Source organism: Uloborus diversus, chromosome 1 (assembly GCF_026930045.1).
Source record: "Uloborus diversus isolate 005 chromosome 1, Udiv.v.3.1, whole genome shotgun sequence".
NCBI classification, from domain to species: domain Eukaryota; kingdom Metazoa; phylum Arthropoda; class Arachnida; order Araneae; family Uloboridae; genus Uloborus; species Uloborus diversus.
In genome coordinates, this window is record NC_072731.1 from 202,033,632 (window position 1) to 202,053,855 (window position 20,224).

The 20,224-nt window shown below is 32.4% G+C and overlaps 1 protein-coding gene across 1 annotated transcript in view; it reads right to left on the reverse strand.

Moving 5' to 3' along the window:
• LOC129218171 (hemocytin-like) overlaps positions 1–20,224 on the reverse strand; it is a 123,144-nt gene that overhangs the window by 97,668 nt on the left and 5,252 nt on the right. Inside the window, exons 5-11 of the mRNA XM_054852388.1 lie at positions 16,797–17,001; positions 16,622–16,666; positions 16,234–16,466; positions 11,411–11,528; positions 10,053–10,202; positions 6,636–6,761; positions 3,860–4,204 (exon numbers count right to left, since the gene is read on the reverse strand). Coding sequence (XP_054708363.1) covers positions 3,860–4,204; positions 6,636–6,761; positions 10,053–10,202; positions 11,411–11,528; positions 16,234–16,466; positions 16,622–16,666; positions 16,797–17,001 — 1,222 coding nt within the window. The remainder of the gene's footprint in view (positions 1–3,859; positions 4,205–6,635; positions 6,762–10,052; positions 10,203–11,410; positions 11,529–16,233; positions 16,467–16,621; positions 16,667–16,796; positions 17,002–20,224) is intronic.

The following is a 20,224-nucleotide window of genomic DNA, read 5'->3' on the forward strand; positions in this document are numbered from 1 at the left end:
TATTAAAGAAATTAATAATACTTAAAGGAGAAATCAGAAGATCAGAGGCATGCCTCTCAGTCTATTCAATGCTAGACTAAAAATGAGGTGCAAAACTAGAAGTTGTACAGGTTTTACCTAAAAAAAAATCTACCTTCTATTGATAACAGTTTTTGAGCCTTGAGAGATAGATAAAAACATCTGTATATATGTTACGGACAAAGTCCGAAATCGGCCAGTTCGCGAATTGGCTGGCCAATTCGCGAACTGGCCAACATTATCGGAAACGTACCGGCCAAAGCCCGAAATTTTCTTCATTTCAGGCTTTGGCCGGCCAATTCGCGAAGTGGCTATGGACGATCGGCCAAAGTACGAAGAGAGAAACCAAGACCAGATTGAGTTTCACTGTTAAAAATGTAGCATTTTAAAAAAAGTTCTTTTGTGTACAGTTTTTTTTTCTTGAAGTTCACTTGTTTCACAAACGAGTTCAAATATAAGGGATACCTCTGTGTTAAAACTGAACTTATAACGCATAAAAATATGATCTCGTGTCATTCTGTTTCTATATTAAAGCCATAATGGATATTATTCAGTGACAGTAAATGATGTAACAACGTGATTGCGTAAAGAAGACTAGATTTGCGCCCTTCATATGAGCGAATTATATCTTAAATAAATACGTTGTGTTAAGTGTGCGAATACAAAGGTAAATTGAGGCAATGAGAAGCAAGGGAAGTAAGTGGACCTTTTCAAGTTTTGAGCAAAACAACTATAAAGATAACATCCTAGGTAGGCTTTCATGGATTTTTTTTTCTAAATCATGCTGTAAAGCAGTACCTACCAGGGCTACTATTACTATCTGTTGCCCGAAGACAAAGGAGGGGCTCACCTACCATTTGTACGCGTTATCTCCAAATTTTTAATTTTGTCACATACATCCGTTTGCTTCTCACTGCCTCTTTTGAATTAAGGACGATCGACAGTCATTTTCTGCTCCATAGACCTAATTTTAAAGATTCTAGATCATATTGTACCAAGAAATATTGTTTCAAAAGATTTTAAACTATTTTGCAAAGCCTCAATACTAAGGGTTCATTAAGACAAACATAAAGAAAAAATAGCTTTCTTGTTAATATTATTTAAAGACATTACTTTAATGCCGCGTTTTGTCGAAATTCCCCAACATGTCCTTATTAATATTTTATACATAAATGTCATTATGTTTATTTTAATTTACACTTAGTATTGTTTTTTTTTCCCCCTTTGTAAAACAGTTCGTATTTTTATGAATCAATATTTCGGAAGGGAATGCAATCTGGAAAACTTAGCATATTTTTCTTATTTTTTTCTTTTTACATTAAGGAAAGGTTGTTCTTACCGTCATAGTATTTATTTTAATTCTTCTTTTTTTTTCAAACGTTTTTTCTCACGTTTTACTGCATTTATTTTATGTTAATCTGATTGTGTGTATTTTAACTGAATTTCTTTTCGTCTTGCTGTACTTGCAATGCGGATTTCAATTTAAAACTTTTTCTTCTAGAGGATGCGGAGTGATCATTTACATAAATTGTGCTGCGTATTTGAGCTAAATTCTTTTTTTCTAAGGGGGATGAAGGAGCAAGATTTTCCTTTTGTTCTAGATACGAGTTTTTAATTACCTTCTTTTTTCCTGCGAGGAAGGTGGAAGAGCGGGTTTATCGTATAACTGTTTTCGTAAGAAAGTATTATTAATCCATGCAAGTTTGGTTTGCTTGCTAATCGACAGGGTTACGGTAGCGTTGTTATTTGACGAATTTGGAGAAAAACTACGGAATTTTTTCATTAGTTTACATTTTAAAGCAACTGTTTATGTAATTTAATTGCTTTTCATTTAGTGAAATATTTTAAATTGCAGATATATATTATTATTTCTTTTAGGTTCTCTTAAAAAGTGTATGCATTTTAGTATAAGAAAATAATTACTTTGCATCAGAGAGATGGGGTGGGGTAGATTTTCATTTATTCAAGTAACTTCCTTTAAATTCTTTGTACGAGCATCGTCATGTAGGTATAGCTCGTAATCAATAAAAGTACTCGCATAATTTTCGAAATAGCTTATCGCACCAACTCAACGGTGTGAATAGCTCGTGGGTACAGACTATACGCACGGACTGGGCGCAAAACAGGCTAAATTTCTCCTCTTCACTATCTCGTTTTTAAATTGTCAATTCTACACAGTTGAAAGAAGAAAAAAAAAACATTTATAGCTTTCTAAATCTCAAACTTTTTACTTCCAACAAAGTATATATTTCAAGAAAAAAAATCAGACATGGATATTTAATTAATTTCTAAATGGAAACAAGTCTATATTATTCATGCAATAAGTCACTTACAAAACTTGTGCTACCGACAATTAAGTATATATACCCGAATATTTGGATTCTTATCACTATTTTATGGCTATTTTTTTTAGTCATAATTGATTTTGTGTTGGAGATTTTCTCTGAGATATGGTTTTGTAAAGATTTTTTGAAGTTTCTAGAGTAATAGAAACTAATGATCATACATCTACCCTTATTGGGGGTAAGGGTGGTAGAGGGATCTTAAATAGAATTCTAAGGAGGGGAGCACACAACAAATTCCTTATTTATCATTAGGTTTGGTTTCGAATAAAAATTATACTATTTAAAATTTGTGTCGCAAACCCGAAAGGTTGAGAAACACGGCCTTATGTTTAATTTTAGCTGGGTCAGTCAAGTATTATGTAAGCAGAAAGGAAAGATCACGAGGGCTACTTATTTTCTCTGACAAGAGGTGAGGGGCCACAAAAATTCTAAGGTAAGCATTAAATAACGAAGCAGTTATAGTGCAACAACAAAAAACGTGGGGGAAAGAACATCCTGTGACGTACAAAATGTCATAAAATCTTATGAAAGCAAAAGGGGAAGGGAGTATAGCGTATGTTTATTTTTTCTCACAAGGTGAGAGAGGGGGGAGGGGGTACAAAATGACCAAAAGTTGCTTTAAAACAATACTTGAATGACCGACCCCTTAGTAGCTATCGAATATGATTTCAACTGAAAGTATTCACATATAGAAGTGCAAATACGAGAAATACACACTCATAGCTCCGTCGAAGGAAACGGCAAGTAAAACGCGATCGAAGTTTTTAATAAACCATTGGCAGGACCTTCTCAGGGACGTGGGTAGCATCCTCCGAGCCCGACGAGATGCCATCATGTCAGCCTTTCCAACTCGGAATCAAAGTAGTATAAATTTTCCTGGTGTTGTGAGGGGGGGGGGGGGCAGGTGAGGATAATGACAAGGGGCTCGATTTGGCTCTCGGCGGGCTCTGGACCAACCTCCTTCCTAGTTTCTATCACTTGCACGCCCCGCCGTACCTTTGGAAGCGACAGATATGTCATCTACCTGTCAACCTAAAATCTACCGTAATCATTTCGGGGCTTTGGCCAAGGATTCCCCGGCGGCCACTTCGCGAAATGGCCAGCCAAAGTAGAAAAATGCAATATTAATTACAAGTATTTCGGGCTTTTGGCCAAACCTCCTTGGCCAGTTCGCGAATTGGGCCAGCCAATTCGCGAACTGGCCGAACTTCGGGCTTTGGCCGTAACATATACAGAAATCACAACAAGGCACTCAAAATTTGACTTGTCGAAGATCATAACAGATAGCACAATTTCCCACATATTTGTATGTGTATGACATGAGGATGTAAAAAAAAAAAAGAAGTCAAAATTAATTCAGAAAGGATTATCAGGATAAATAGGAATTTGGGTTAAAATTTGAGTTGGAATGTTTTCATTAACACAATAACTCTTTTACTTTGTACAAGGAAGTCAAAACAAAAAGAGTGAACATGTGATAAACTTTTAAAAATTACCAGTAAATGGAGCGATGGTTGGACAATCACAAAAGAATCTGATTTCATAATCCCAACAAGTTTCATCTCCATTTAAGCTCTCCTGGCTACAGATAAGACCTACTTGCAAGTCACAGAGAACTCCTTGTTGAAGGTGCTCCTGCACAGTATGTCCCACACGACGACATTCTATAGCTGATATCATGTCATTAGAGCAAAATAAATGATTAGTTCTTGAACTCTGAATAGTTTCAAAATCCCCTCGATTATTAGGTGTGTGACTATTAAACCAATCTGACCATCCAAATATGCACGGTCCTGGAGGCAAAGTTGGTGCTGGAGTCGTAATTTCTGGTACTTGTGTTGCTAAGGGAAAAAAAGTGTATGGATAAAAACTAAAATAATCAAATATCAAAAGAATTTTTTTTTCAAATAAAAAATTCAGGCAGTGCGTAATAAAATAAAGAACAGAATAATTTGAAGTTAATTATGCAGCCTCTCCCCCTTTAATCAGCAAAGCTTCTATTTTCACAACCAACAGGATGCATACTTCCAATTGCAAAAAGAGTATATAAGATGCAGAGTTAAGATATGAAAAGTTTGAAGTGAAAAACAAATTGAAATATTCTCTGTCAAAAAATAATGCCAACATAAAAAGTTGAAACATTTGGAAGATAAAATTCAAGGATATATTAGAATTTAAAATTAGCAGGGGTTGTGCCGAAGATGAAATTGGAACATATCGTCCTTTCAGAAGAATGACATGTTGTCAAAGTAAAAAAAAAAATCTTTCATAGCTATCAAAAAAAAAAAAAAATTAATTCAAATGTTTCTCTATGATACGTAAAAATACACTACAAAAGCTCGTACAGTTTGAAAAATCACACTGTCTACACATAAAATTTTATACCCTTGTTAGTTACTGTATTTATCCCCAAAAGGTGCAGTTGACTGTGAGTGTAAAGTGCAAAATGCTGCATTTCACATCTTAGTGAATATTAGTCATGCTGAAGTTAAATGTTTTGTGGTATATTCGTTTTTTCATGCTTGAGACTTTTTTAAATGCAATGTAGGGGATTTGAGGACCATATAAAAAGTTAAATTTTGTGCTTTTCCCCTATTATTATTATTTGCCTTAAACTTTTCAAACTGCATCTTATTTCATCCAATTTTGCAATTAGAAGTATGCAGCCAGGACTAATGGTAGCAAAAATAGAGGTCTTGAAGGTTAAGCAGGAACACACAGTATAAACTGCATTATTTTATGTGGGATGAGTTGAAAATATTCTTACATCAAAATCACATACACACACACATGTATGTATACTATTTTGAGATAGAAAATAAAATAATGTATATGTAAGGTTACTCGAAGTTTCATAAAAAAAAAGAAAAAGAAAAAGAAAATAGTGAAAGAGAGTGTATTGTGTGTGTGGGGGGGGGGGGGAGAAGGGGGGGTATTGGGAAGAAATTGCCAGAAATTAGATTTAGAAACCTGTGTTTTTACAACTTTTTACACATACATACATTTTATATATGAATGCCTCAATTGCCAAATCGATTGACTACACTTTTTAAAAAAAAAATCCTTATTTCTGCTTTAATAGTGCTTAGTCAATGCTTAGAACGTGAATTTATATTAAACTTTTGGTTCAATAGATTTCTGATAATGCAATGGCAGAAAATGTAACACGAGGGCCCATTCACTCCTATTGATAACACTATCTTCTTCATCACTTTTCTCGACTTTTTGTTTTATGGAGTTAATCGATTTGGCAAGTGAAGCATCCATATATCAGTCGATACATATCATGATGCATATCACGATATATATCCGATATTTATTTTGAAAATATGATGATATTTTGATATTTCTGACATTTATTTTTTCAGCTCAATTGATTTGGCAAATGAAGCATCCATATATCTTTCAAAAAGTTATAAAATATTTATTCAGTCTCAATGCTAATCTTTAAAGTTAAATTATTATTTTTTCTTCTGCATCCTATTCATAAATCTTAAGTCATTCTACTCGAGAACATTGTTTTATTATAAAATTAATTTTAATAAATAGGTTTTTGATGCATACACAACTGAAATTAATATTAAAAAACAAAGTCTAGTACCAATCCTTTAATTATCATGTTTATTTTACTCTTTATGTCATTCTGAGTATTTTATGCTACATTAAAAATAAACTCCCCACTTACTTTAGATTTATGCAAAAAAGAAAAAAGAAAATATGAAAGAAAAAAGATTTTAGAATAAATCAATTTTACAGGTAAATAAATAAGGAAGAAAAGCTGCCCCCCCCCCCCCACTAGTATCTGTGCAATTCAAAATTTCTATGTTGCTGTTTTTTAGAGTTCAAAATGTTCCACTAATGTTCTTGTTACTGGACTTTTTATTCTGATATTTTTATAATATCAATTTTAAACAAAATTAAAATTTTTGATCCAGATTTGGTTTTTAAAAGCATTATTACAGAAAAAGGAATAAATGTTTCAACTAAAGACTACTCATTGCTTGATAACTAATTAGAATGAGCATTAATTTTAAGTGAACTAAGTGGGCTGTTAAAAAAACTTTTTTAAATACCTTATTTTATGAAAAAACTTATAGCGCCCATGTTCATGATGAAACAAATCAAATTAATTTGTTGTTGAATATAGCTACAGTTGAAAATTTACTCAATAGTTGAAACTTTATCAAAAAACAATTTTAGATATAACTATATGGTACTTCAATTAAAATGCTAAAAAGACATTTGGTGAAAGTATAAATCTAGTTCACTCACAACAAGGACAGAAGAATCGGATTTCATAATCATGGCATTCCTCTGGTATGTTATCCTTATTTAAGCAAATGAGACCTTTTTCATCGCACCTTAAAACTTGGTTGGTGTCAGTTGACTTTTGTTTACCTTTAAAATACAGATGAAAAGTATTTTTAACAAATCTTTTGAAAATTTCATTCAAAAACAACACAAAATTGATAACAAAGAGCATACATTAATCATTTAATGATGTATACTGTCCAACCATGGATTTAATCCAATTGGCAAGTGTCCAATTAAGACGAGTTTATCTGAATGAGGGGGAAAAATAAAAATTTGATGAGCATGTTCCACTCATTTGAATGAGACTCTGCTTAATTTAAAGTCTAACATACATCTACAAACTCTGACATCCCTAAAAACTAATAAGTTACATCCATTTCAGCCTGTAAACCAGATGTTTGCCTTTCCATACAATCCATGGTCAGACATTATACATAACACATTTACAGTTAAACCTCCTAATCACATCAGACTTGGGACTATTTACTAAGTGTCATCATGATTGGAGCAATATCTTAACAGTATCAAAATACTGTTTCTCAGTATTCCCCAAATTCTTATGTTGTTATTCTCATACGATTTGAGAACGTCCTGCTGAACTTGTTGTTGCTCTTTTTTAACACGCTTCTATTAGCTTCACCTGTATCAGGGGTGCTCACCTAAAGGGGTCATGGCGCAGACTGCGCTATTGAAACTTTTAGGGTGGGGGTTGTTTTGAGGGGTATTTTTCTCATTGAGGGGGAGGCTTTAGCTTTTGGGGGGTCTTTGCAATATTTAGAGGGGGTGCCTTTGCTCTTGGGGGGGGGGGGCACTCCTGTATGTATGTATCTTGTAACGGAATCTTGCAACTTAAATTTCGTCCACTTCCTGCGATCGGAGTCTTTTGAAATTTAGCATGCAACCTCATTAATTAATTATTTATTGCTGGTTTATTCCTAGATTAATCAATATTTTGACATAAATCCAGCAATGTGAAGAAGAAAAATTAAAAAAAATATATATTAAAAAATGCTTGCAAAAATTAGTTAAAAATATCTACAAACACCTTTGATTTTTCTGCATCAGACAAAATTTGTTCCAATGTTCCAAGGTAATTAGAACTAGTGGTGTTCCCATAGGGTATGGTCTATATATGGTGTATACTCTCAAACATTTTTTAGACATAAAGCATATACCCTCAAGCTTCAAACATTTTCACATAATGACATATTATGTATATGATCACATACACATATTGTGCGTAATGGAATACTGGGAGTATACCCTTAGAAAAATAGATGGGAACATCACTGATTAGAACATGAGTTATAATTGTTTTTAACTAATTTAATGCCAAAATATAGGTGAGCCTTCAATTTGCAATTCCTTATTGATGAGGCGATTGTTAAACAATGCATTTATTAAAATGTATTTCAAATTTTCAAAGTAATATAAATATGATTTCCGCACACATACATCAATGACTGAGATGGATTACTCAAAAGGCAATTTATCAGCGCAGTCTAATGTTTTTAGAGCTCGGCTATTACACTTTCAGGAGTATGATTATTCTTTTTAGAGTTCGATAGGCCATGTTTTGAATGCTGCCCGAGACCTTTAGTCGCTTTTTTTTTGGGCAAATTTCATGAATATAAAAGGTATTTGTATAAAATAATTGACCAAACACTTAATTTTAATGTAATACAAAAGAGCATGGGGGGGGGATTCTTATCAATTGTCTTGAATTTCTTCCATTTGTTGTGCATGAAAAAATATAAATGGACAGCACTCCACGGTTTCTTTTATTATATTAAAATAAGTGTTTGGTCAATTACTTTACATAATTACTAGTAGAACCCGCACGGCTTTGCCCATAGTAGAAAATTAAAAAGTCATTTGGTTCACCTGTAGATTTACAAATAATGGATGATGAATTTCTCACCAATTTGCTATATTCATTTGCTTGCCCATGTTACGGTTCCACATTATGATAATTTTGTAATTTATTCGTCCACGTTGTGATAATTTGTTGGGTAAAATTTTCTTAAAATTTGAATAGAAAAGAACTAAATTGAATTTTGGAAAAATCGCTTCGAGGTACACAGCCCCATGCTACAAACTAATTCTGTACCAAATTTCATGAAAATCGGTCGAACGGTCTAGGCGCTATGCGTGTTACAGAGATCCTGACAGAGAGATATCCAGACAGACTTTCAACATTATTATTAGTAAAGAAGATTCAAAGATTTTTTTTAACTTTTTAGTTCATTTTGCTACAAAAGCATTTTTAGTTTTTTAAATTATTATTATTATTTTTTTTTTTCAAAAGTAAGTAGTCATTGGAAACGTTTTATAAAAATGCAGCAACATATCTCGTTGTCACAAAAATTAAATAAACGTAACTAATCAAAAATAACAAAATACATCAAGGTTTAAACAAAATCAGCAGTTACATAACCTTCTGACACATCAAAATGCGATATATTTAATAGCCTATAGTTAAGGCAAACCAAACCAGGCAGCATTGTGAAGGCTATGCAGATCCTGATCACAGCTTTATGATGCTGCCAAATTAGGTTTACCCCAACTATAGTTACTTAGTGGAGGTTTTTTTTCTCATTTCAATGTAACTGTTGCATTAGTCTCACTTAATGGATTGCTTGGTTCAAAAATTTAACATTACATTTTAAATTTCAGCAACATTGATTTTGCAACATTTGATGAAGAAATAAGCACTTTATTTAAACTAGTTTGACAAAAAATTTTGAAAATGAGCCACGTGTTACATGTTATGACTATTCCCAAACGTACAGCATTCTTTGATTTGGATGACAGGAATAAAAGGGCCCCATATAATTGACAATATGATCAGAAAACAAAATAATAATTATTGAAGATTGCTTAGTTTTTAGATAAGGTATATGCACCATAATTTTCACTGTATCAGGACTTTTATAGGCCTTCATGGTTTAAATAAGAATTTCATTTTCAATTGAAAGTTTTCTTTCACCTTAATATAACAAAACTTGCAAAGTCATAAGATTGAAAAAAAATATCTGATATGATATGTTAAGAATTTGAGTTTTAGAAGTTGTTTAATTAGCTTATGATTTTCCAATAAGATTACAGATTCAATACATTAATTAATGATTTAACATTATCAACTGGATGCAAATAAAGTAATTTTGAATTACCTACTGGCAAGACTAAAATCATGAGGGGAAAAAATGCTTTTCTAACTTTATATATTTTACTTTAAAATACTTTTAAACAACGATTTGCTAGCTTTTTGCATTACAATTTAAACAGTCCTACTTTCCCTGAAGTTGAGTTTGAAGTGAGAAGAAAAATTCTTAGAATTCGTTGCTTAGGGATTTAAATAAACATTCAACTTACTTTCTACAGTGCGACACTCAGCTTTAACAGGATCACTGCAAAGAATAAATTTTTGATTGATGTTGCTTAATGTTTCTAAATCTCCACCACCAGTCCATGGTCTATCAACATTTATCCAATCAGTCCAACAATCTGGTTGTAAAATATTTTCTACAAGATAATGCAAATTATTTAATATAAAAAAGTTAAATGATAAACTAATACATCCATGATGGAAAATCAAACTTAATGAGAATACGTTTGCTGCTTTCAAAAGGAAAATTCAAGTAACTACTCTAAGGAATGGCATTATAGTTTTGCAACTCAAAAGTCTCAGTCATTATGAACCATTAAACATGTCCAAAACATTTATTTAAATTCACGATCGCTGGCAAACTCTCTCATCCTAATAATCCTTTTTCTTTTCTTATTGACTGATGGAAGGAGGGCTAGTCATTTCCATAGAATGAATTTGCATGAATCGCCTGATCCCCCCCCCCCCCTTATGTGTGGAATATTTGCTTTTGACTTTCATAAAGTTTTTTTTTTAATCTAAAAACAAGAAAAAAACAAAATAATATACATTTATTTTTTTAAAAATTGTCATTTTAGAGCTTTTATATGCACTAAGATCAAATGAAATTAAAAAAAAAAAAATTGCATATGGACACATGCACAGCGCCTGACTATTTCAAAGGCATAAGGGGCAGCTGCCCTGGTTCCCATTTCAAAAGGACCATTAACTTAAGTAAAAAAGAATTTGAGGAAAAAAAATTAACATCAAAACCAAATTAAAAAAATAGTATTCAATAAGCTACAAATAAGCATTTTTTGAAAATGTAATTTCAACAAAGTAAAAATCTATTGGAAGATTACACAAACAAAAATTAGTAAGCCATGATATGGAAAACGTTCAGTTAAACAAGTATTCATTTAAAAAAGATGTATGCTCTTGTTCTCTTAAATCATGTCAGAATAGTAAGTATATGTTTTTGAATAAGTGATTAATGTATATTCATAGATGACTCCACCAATAGTATCAATTACTTAGTGCAAAAAATTACTCAAAACAGACTTCTTTTGCCCTCCACACACAATGCATAGCTGCTTCAAATAAATCAATTTTTATTTATAACTACACAGTCATTGGGATTTACAATGCAACCCAAAAAATGGTAGATAGCATGCTCCAAAAGTAACTGCCCCACATGGCATGGTCTTAATGCACACGCATTTATATACTATTCAAGCTCTAAACATGATTCTTAAAATTATTTTAAAATGTAATTAGTACAAAAGTCAATCTCAGTTGAAAAAAATTAATGTTTAATAAACACTTTTAAATGAAAGCTTAAAAGCAAACGTAATGTTTATTTTACCTTTTTCAATTCTCGGTTCTGGTGGCAATTTTGCCCCACATCCAGGAATTTTATTGCATATGAGATCATCATGAATGCACTGACATTTTTCACAATCTTTCACCACAACTTCTTTAGGCTGAAAGAAAAAGCTTTTTAAATCATAACCAAATTCAGAATTTAGAAAACTGAACTCAGAGAACTGAACAAATGTTCAGTTCTCTCACAATTTTAGAGTGTGGTGTTGAATGTTTTGGATCTTCTAAGAGGCTCCATTAAATAGCCTTGAAATAGCTATATGCTGCATTTTCCCTTGGGAGTTTGCTTTATTTACACTTTAATTATAAGTCAGCCAAGAGTTTTGAGTAATTTCATTTAAGCTGGCTGAAGGAAATCAAACTCTATTTTACTAAAAATTCTCATTTGATTAGTTGTGGAAAAGAATATACTATGGTTTGTTTAAGGCAATAAATATTCTGTAATCATGAAAAACAGACATTGACAAATATCAAACTGATATATGTAAAAAAAGTACTTCAAAAAATCACAAATTAATTATGAATTTTTCCAAGTCAAATCGCCTAAATAAAATAGCCGGCCATGCCGTCATATCTCCAATTTTCTCCGTTTTTTTCCTGAACAGATATCTGTGAGATAAGTTCAAATTATTATTTTTAGATTTTTTGAATTAAAATTACGTTTTGGAGATTTTTATTCAAAAATTCAATTTTTGATCATTTTTCAGAGTCACCGTTTTGGCATGAATTTAGAAATTCTCTCTAATTTCTTTATTTTTCAACCAATTAAGCTGATTTGGTATCAATTTCAAGCTAATACTTTTCTCTTTCAGTGTGAAAGACAGAAAGTATTCTGTGAATAGTTGGGTGTTGCCACTCTTGATTTAAAGTCATTTTTTTGGAGAGGAGATTAAATAAGTCATATCTCCGGAGTACCTACTATGATCTGCATCACATTTTTTTGTAGCATATATATATATCATTCTCTTGCTAAATAGAAAAAAGTAGAAGGGTGTTTTTTGTTGTTTTGAAATAAAAAAAAAAGTGTTTTGCAGAAAATACAAGTTTTCTATGGCTTTAAATCCTTTCTAAGCTTTAAAAAACCCAACAACTTTTCAGAATAATTAGTACTGGATTGTCAAAGGATAAAAATTGATTTGTATCAATAGTTAAACGCTAAAAAGTTGTTCACTTTGGAAAAGAATTGTGCAAAACCTCCCTTTCAGAGTTCACAAAAAAAGGAAAAGAAAAAAAAAACTTTGATTGAAAGTGTACTAAATATTAAAAATAATACCGTATTTTCGGGAAATAGCACCGCACCCGGTGTAAGCGCCGCATCATAATATATTCTCAAAGAAAAAAGTTTTTTAATGTATGCGCCGCACCTGGTGTAAGTGCCGCACCTTCCATAAGTGTGCACCCAGCATTAAACAACTTAAAAGCACGATCAGTAGTAAAGAAAGCTGCATTAAATGTAAGTAAAAAAAATTTTTTTTCTCGTTATTTTTAATTAATGATAATGAAATTTTTTTTTGAATCCCCATTTTGCACTCTTTGCCTTCGGCATCCCTCGATTGGCCATCACTTTCGATGGTTAATTTATCCTATTTCCAACAGCAAACGCATCTCTCGTCAATGCCAAACTCTCTCGCAGCAAAACGATTTCCAATTGCTTCTGCCTTTATTACCTTAAACTTAAAGGCTGCAGTATAACTTTTCAATTGCTTAGGAGCCATTTCAAAAACAACTCTAAAAAAAAAATCGTAAAAAGATATGCCAAGAACGCACGAACAACAGCAAAAGATGCAACAGGACGATGAGAGTGAATAATAAAATTAGAGCTAGGAGACAAGTTTCCCATTAGGTTGCTTGACCAAGCAAGCCATTTTTGTGAGGGAAGTGGTAAATTCCCTTTACACACTGGACATCCAATCCCTCTCTCTTACTAGTACTTTTGCTGCCTCCTTTCCCTGTACCCTTCTCTCCGACGCGATAAGGCTTGCTCGCCCACGTGTATCAGCGTTTCTCTCCTCAGTGAAACACGTGCAATCGCCAACTTACCTACCCTCCCCCTCTTTGCTTTACTTGTCGCCCAAGGTCGAAGGATTTCTTGTCCCTTCGCTCCGACGCGATAAGGCTTGCTCGCGCACGTGAATCAGCATTTCTCTCCTCAGTGAAACACGTGCAGTCGCTGACTCATCTTCCCTCCTCCCTCCTTGCTTTACTTGTCGACCAAGGGTGAAGGATTTCGCAAAATGAAAGCAAACGATGTGGTGTCATCTGTTAGCAGCATTTTCAACTTTTTTTTAAACTTGAAAACAAAAACACTGTATCCGCCGCACCCATTATATGCGCCGCACCGACAATTTCTTAACTTTTTTTCTTGTATGCGCCGCAGCGCTTATTCCCAAAACACGGTAATTTGAAGAATAGTGTAAAAAATACTTCTAATGGCATTATTTTGCTTTTTTTTTTCGACATTAAAGATGAAAAAATTTTTACTATTGAAATGTTTTCATAGCATAATTTGTTTGAATTATGTTACACCTGACAATGATCTTCCACACTTACAATACTCATGCAGTGCAACTCTAGATTTCTAGAAGATTATTTTTGCTGACTGAAGTATATTTTAAAATCACTTTGAAACTTATTGATAGAAATTTTGATTTTCTCATCTTTTGATATAAAGGAAATAGTAAATTTTTTAATTAAATGCAGCCCGCACAAGCATGCCTTTCATTTCACATTTTATAATCGTCCAAAGCTATGTGTCAATTCACTTTCAAAGCGAAAGAAGAATGATGCACATTGCATGGGTGTTTTATGAGTGGAAGATCATTGTCAGGTGTTATGTAATCCAAACAGGTTTAAACTTTAAAAACTTTTCAATAATAATTATTCATTACTTTGCATTTTTTCATCTTTTAATGTCGATAAAAATGCAAAGTAATGCCATTAGAAATATTTCTTACAATATTCTTTAAATTATTATTCTTAATCTTTAGTACACTTTCAATCAAAAGCATTTTTCTTTTTTTTTTTTTTTGTGAACTCTGATATGGAGGTTTCGTACAATTCTTTTCCAAAGTGAACAACTTTTAAGCGATTAACTACTGATACAAATCAATTTTTATCCTTTGACAGTCCAGAATTAATTATTCTGAAAAGTTTTTGGGCTTTTTTAAGCTTACAAGGAATTTGAAGCAAAAGAAAACTTGTATTTTCTGCAAAACACACTTTATTTTTTTATTTCAAAACACCAAAAAGCACCCTTCTACTTTTTTCTACATAGCAAGAGAATGATTTAAATATGCTACAAAAAAAAAGTGACGCAGATCATAGCAGGTACTCTGGAGATATGACTTATTTAATCTCCCAATTGAAAATCATATAAACTGACTTTAGATAAAGAATGGCAACACCCAACTATTCACAGAATACTTTCTATCATTCACACTGAAAAAGAAAAGTATTAGCTTGAAATTGATACTAAATTTAGCTTAATTGGTTGAAAAATAAAGAAATTAGAGAGATTTTCTAAACTCATGCCAAAACGGTGACTCAAAAAAATGATTAAAAATTGAATTTTTGAAAAAAATCTCCAAAGTGTAATTTTCATTCAAAAAATCTAAAAAAAAAAAATAATTTGATCTCATCTCATAGATGTCTATTCGCAAAAAAATAATGGACAAAATCGGAGACATGACGGCACATGGCATTAGGCGATTTGACGTGAAATGACCCTTATGTTTTCAAAATATTTTAAACCAAATTATTTATATGTAGCTTGGTGTTAAAATTTAAAATTAGAAATAAAACTTCACATAATTCTTTTCTCAACTAAGCGTCTTTCCACGACAATTCAGTCAACAAATTTTTGAACGCTGGGGTCCAAGATTTTAATAATGTTTGGTTTTCAGTTGAATGCGAAAAACTAATTTGCTTCTTAATTTTTGAGTCATTAGTAGTTTTTTTTTTTTTTACATAATTTATGAATGGAAATGATTACCAAATTTTGTATACTTCTACCCTTGACAGAGAAATTCAAAACTTTGTAGCAATTAATGTTATAGATTTGCCTAGGTATAATTTTAAAGGTTTATGCGTTTCAATGCAATATTGAAAACCACTAGCTTCAAAAAATATATATAATTCACTTTATTTGTTTATTTTTTCAAAAACATTATCTTCGATACTTTAAAGAAATTCTTTTGTATTGATTGCTGATGTAACTTTCCAGAAGGAGAAATGATCAGGGCTTTAATCCTTATATAAAAAATAGTAGATGATAAAGTAACCCGTGTGTTTCAACAATGTAACTCGCGCCAGGGCATGATAATTTGATAATGTGTTTTGGTAATGTTTAACATGCAGGGAAAGGTTTTTATTGTGACAAGGCTGAACTTGATCTGTTAACTCTTAATTGTTTTACTGGTAAGATTGTCATTTCAGAGGAATGAAGAAACGAAAAAATGATCAATTTCAATTTGAATGCTACCTACAGGAGTTTGGGTTAAAACTTAAAACTACCAAAATATCCCCAAACAGGCAATGGCTGCGTTTGAATGTAGAAGCAAATTTTCACCCGTCTTACGACGGGCGATTTTCTAGTTTTTCGCACAAGAGTAATTTATCAAAACATTGAGAATACGAAAACAGTTATCAACATTCAAACCTCAAGTTTCCTCCTACATTGCTTATCCAACCAAAAATTTTAATTCAGAATAAACTGTATAAGATAAACTAACAAACAGTAAAATGCATTTAAAACTAAGTTAAAGTATTTTTTAGTAAGCACAAAATATATTTTCAAAGTTAACTTACTGCAACAACAGTAACTGTTTCTTCTTCAATGAGCATACAAGTGCATTCATCTTTTGAAACACATGTGTGAAAATCACGCCACACATTTGGGAAGAGACAGCCAGTGATTGGTCGACATCCAGGTATGCATGATTTGTTCTTACACTCAAAAGACAGATTTTGTGCAAAGGATGAGCAAAGATGCTCACAGGAATATGCACATTCATCATAGACTTGGTCTATTGGACATGGATCTAAATAAATAAATAAATAATGAAGATAGTTATCTTGAGCTAAACAGGCAGATAAAGTAACATTATATTTTCAATGAAATAAAATGATACATAGCTATTTTAGTTAAATAAAAGATATTTAAAATTTAAGTACAGAAAACACAATATTTACTAACTTGTAGTTGTTTCCCAAGCAGCTGTAGTATAAACAGTAGAAGCAACTGGAGAAAAATTACAATATGCATAAGAAAAAAAATTGGAACAATTCAAGCTTTAACATTCAAAATTTTAAGAATTTTGAATCACAAAAACGTGATTAAAACTTGAGAGTAATTTTTGCAATGGACATACCTGGTAAACACCACTCATACATACAAAGTAGACGAATTTCATAATCATAACATTTTCCAACTTGATCTTCATTCTTACATTGGAATCCATGCATGGTGTCACAAACAAGTTTCTTTTGCAATGATTCTTTATAAGAATGTAAAGTTCTGGACATTCTACATTCTATATCGATAAGATCTTTACCTCCACAAGTCTTGTATATACTCTGAAAATATTTGAAAAAGAAGGTAATAATTCATTCTAAGTTTTAATGTGCTTAATAGCAAGGTATTTTAGATTAAACAAGGATGTCTTTAGAAGAGCGTTTTCAGTGGCCGATACAGACGATCCTGTTGGGAGGGGCGATTGAGCATTATAAGAGGGGGGGGGGGGGGCAAAAAATATTAAAAAGGTTTTAAAAATGAAACACTTTTTTTTAATAATGTATATCGTTCAAAGAGTTTGAATGAAAGTTATAAGTGTTTCGAGTACCGAAAAAAATGAATTTCTACTATCTGGATTTGTTATCCAAATTAAATCCTTCAACTTTTGATTCGTTTGAGGACTCATTAACTATTTTCAGTATCCATTTACTTCCTCAATTGTACATATTTTCTTATGAAAGAAATGTTGCAGTATCAAGATATTAATTTAGTAATCTCTCTCTCACCATTGGACAACAAGATAAAAGGACCACCCAAAATCCCAGATTTGATTCCCCATTCGAAGAAGTTTTAGACAATTTGGTGGTTAATAAGGAAAAAGGAAGGCATGGAGGTCCCCCCTTTGGAATATTCTTGAAATTTAAAGGGTATATTTTCGAAAAAACAATTGTTTGCTATCTTTGGTTTCTTGAAGGGAAAGGATGAGATTCAGGAATTCTCCCCAGTCATTTTTTGATATTAGAAGTTCAAAAATGCAATTTTAGATTTAGTGATGCTAAAAACCAGGGGGTTCGGAAAAATTCGAAATTGAGTCCTAAAAACGCAATTGTAAGCCACTTTTGGTGTTATATAGCAGAAGATATTGGGTTCAGAACTTTTCGATGTAGGAGTTCAGAAATTCTCTTTTAGACGATCTCTGAATGACGAGGATAGAAGGAAATTCTCCAGAAAATTTTCGAGATTGTTCTTTTGAAAAGATTATGCTTAAAAATATAACTTTTACCTTTATTCGATAATTATTCATATTATGTTGTTTTATAAAGTTTTTTTCTTGGATCTTCATTATATTTTATCTTAACCCGCATCACAACCACTTCTTGAAGTATTTCATATCATAAAGGGTCTATATATACATGCATACTAATATGTTAATCAAGTCAAACATTTCAATCAATACATAAAAAGTAGTCAAAAACTTTGTACTGCATAGTGAATAAAATATGACAACGTATATAAAGTACAAATACAAAATGAAAAAAGGTTAAAAAACCAGCAAACAGCTGTTTCGGCACTCTAAAATACAAATGCCATCATCAGTGCAAATAAAAACGAAGACAGGTTCAACCCGACTAAAACACAGTCGAGGCGAACATTGGAATGAGAGACGAGTTGTAAAAGATATGAGAGCAGTACCGGAAAAGATGACGTCAGGGTTACGTCAGAACTACAGAGGACAGTTGCACTCAGGAGAAAACGACACAGACAAAAAAAATAAATCAAATAACAGACTTCCAAACATTAGGAAAAGGGGGAGTGCTAGACAAATCATTGACGATTAAATTAGCATTTTTCCATATGTAATATGACTCCCAAAAATCTAAATCATGAATGGACGAACACTCGTGAATAACTTTGGCGGAAGAAAAAATAAAATTATGGCCACAAGACCAACAATGTTGAGCAATAGAGGAGCGTTTGAGATCCTGTTTTTTGACGTAGTTTTCGTGTTCTTTTATCCGGAATTTGAGGGATCGTCGAGTCTGCCCAATGTAGGCTAATTTGCACTGGCAGGAAACACTATAAATGCCCCATTTGTCAAGGTTCTGAACAGGGTGTTTAAGCTGTGAAAATTCTGATATTTATTTTGATTATGATAATTTCACATCTGATATTATTGATACCATTTATAAGAAGCTATGTAACTCAGCTAACAAAAATCAAACACTTGCTCCTGTGAACTATTCGAGTTCCGTTGTCTTACCCTTTTTTCCTAAAATCAGTCTACAAATTGCCAAAATCTTAAAAAAGTTTCATTTTTCCGTCATTTTTTCTCCTGTTAATAAATTAAAATTTTCACAGCTTAAACACCCTGTTCAGAACCTTGACAAATGGGGCATTTATAGTGTTTCCTGCCAGTGCAAATTAGCCTACATTGGGCAGACTCGACGATCCCTCAAATTCCGGATAAAAGAACACGAAAACTACGTCAAAAAACAGGATCTCAAACGCTCCTCTATTGCTCAACATTGTTGGTCTTGTGGCCATAATTTTATTTTTTCTTCCGCCAAAGTTATTCACGAGTGTTCGTCCATTCATGATTTAGATTTTTGGGAGTCATATTACATATGGAAAAATGCTAATTTAATCGTCAATGATTTGTCTAGCACTCCCCCTTTTCCTAATGTTTGGAAGTCTGTTATTTGATTTATTTTTTTTGTCTGTGTCGTTTTCTCCTGAGTGCAACTGTCCTCTGTAGTTCTGACGTAACCCTGACGTCATCTTTTCCGGTACTGCTCTCATATCTTTTACAACTCGTCTCTCATTCCAATGTTCGCCTCGACTGTGTTTTAGTCGGGTTGAACCTGTCTTCGTTTTTATTTGCACTGATGATGGCATTTGTATTTTAGAGTGCCGAAACAGCTGTTTGCTGGTTTTTTAACCTTTTTTCATTTTGTATTTGTACTTTATATACGTTGTCATATTTCAATCAATATTTCCCCGCAGAAAGCTATTTTAATTATTTAATTTAGTTACAAGATTTTGTTCTTATCTCTTTAATTAATCAAGAAATTAGGTATAATGTGACTACTGAATAACTGTTAATTACATGGAACCTCAATTACCTTCCGAAAATTGTTTTTTCGCAAATAGTATTTAAACCCAAAAAACAACCCGGTTAAAACCAAAAAAAAAGTTTTTTTTTTGAAAAAAAAACCGTTTTTTTTACCAACACTGCTAAAAACGTAGATTGAATGCCCTCATTAACGACATTTTTGAAAACAATTTCGATTCCACCGATTTTTTCGAAACTAAAGCTCTAAAAATTCAAAATTTTGGCGATCTTTGATAACATTGAAGAGAGAGAGTTGAGGGACTTTTGCCTGAAAATTTTTTGGAAATTTTGGAATTAAAGTCGTAAAAATACAGTTGGGGTGGGGGGAGTTTGATGACCTATTCCTAAAATTTTTTCAAATTTACAAACCTTTTGGGGGGGGGGGGGGGCAAACGCCCTAATCGCTCCCACCCTGTAGAACCCCCACTGGGCGTTTTAGAGGTTCAAACATG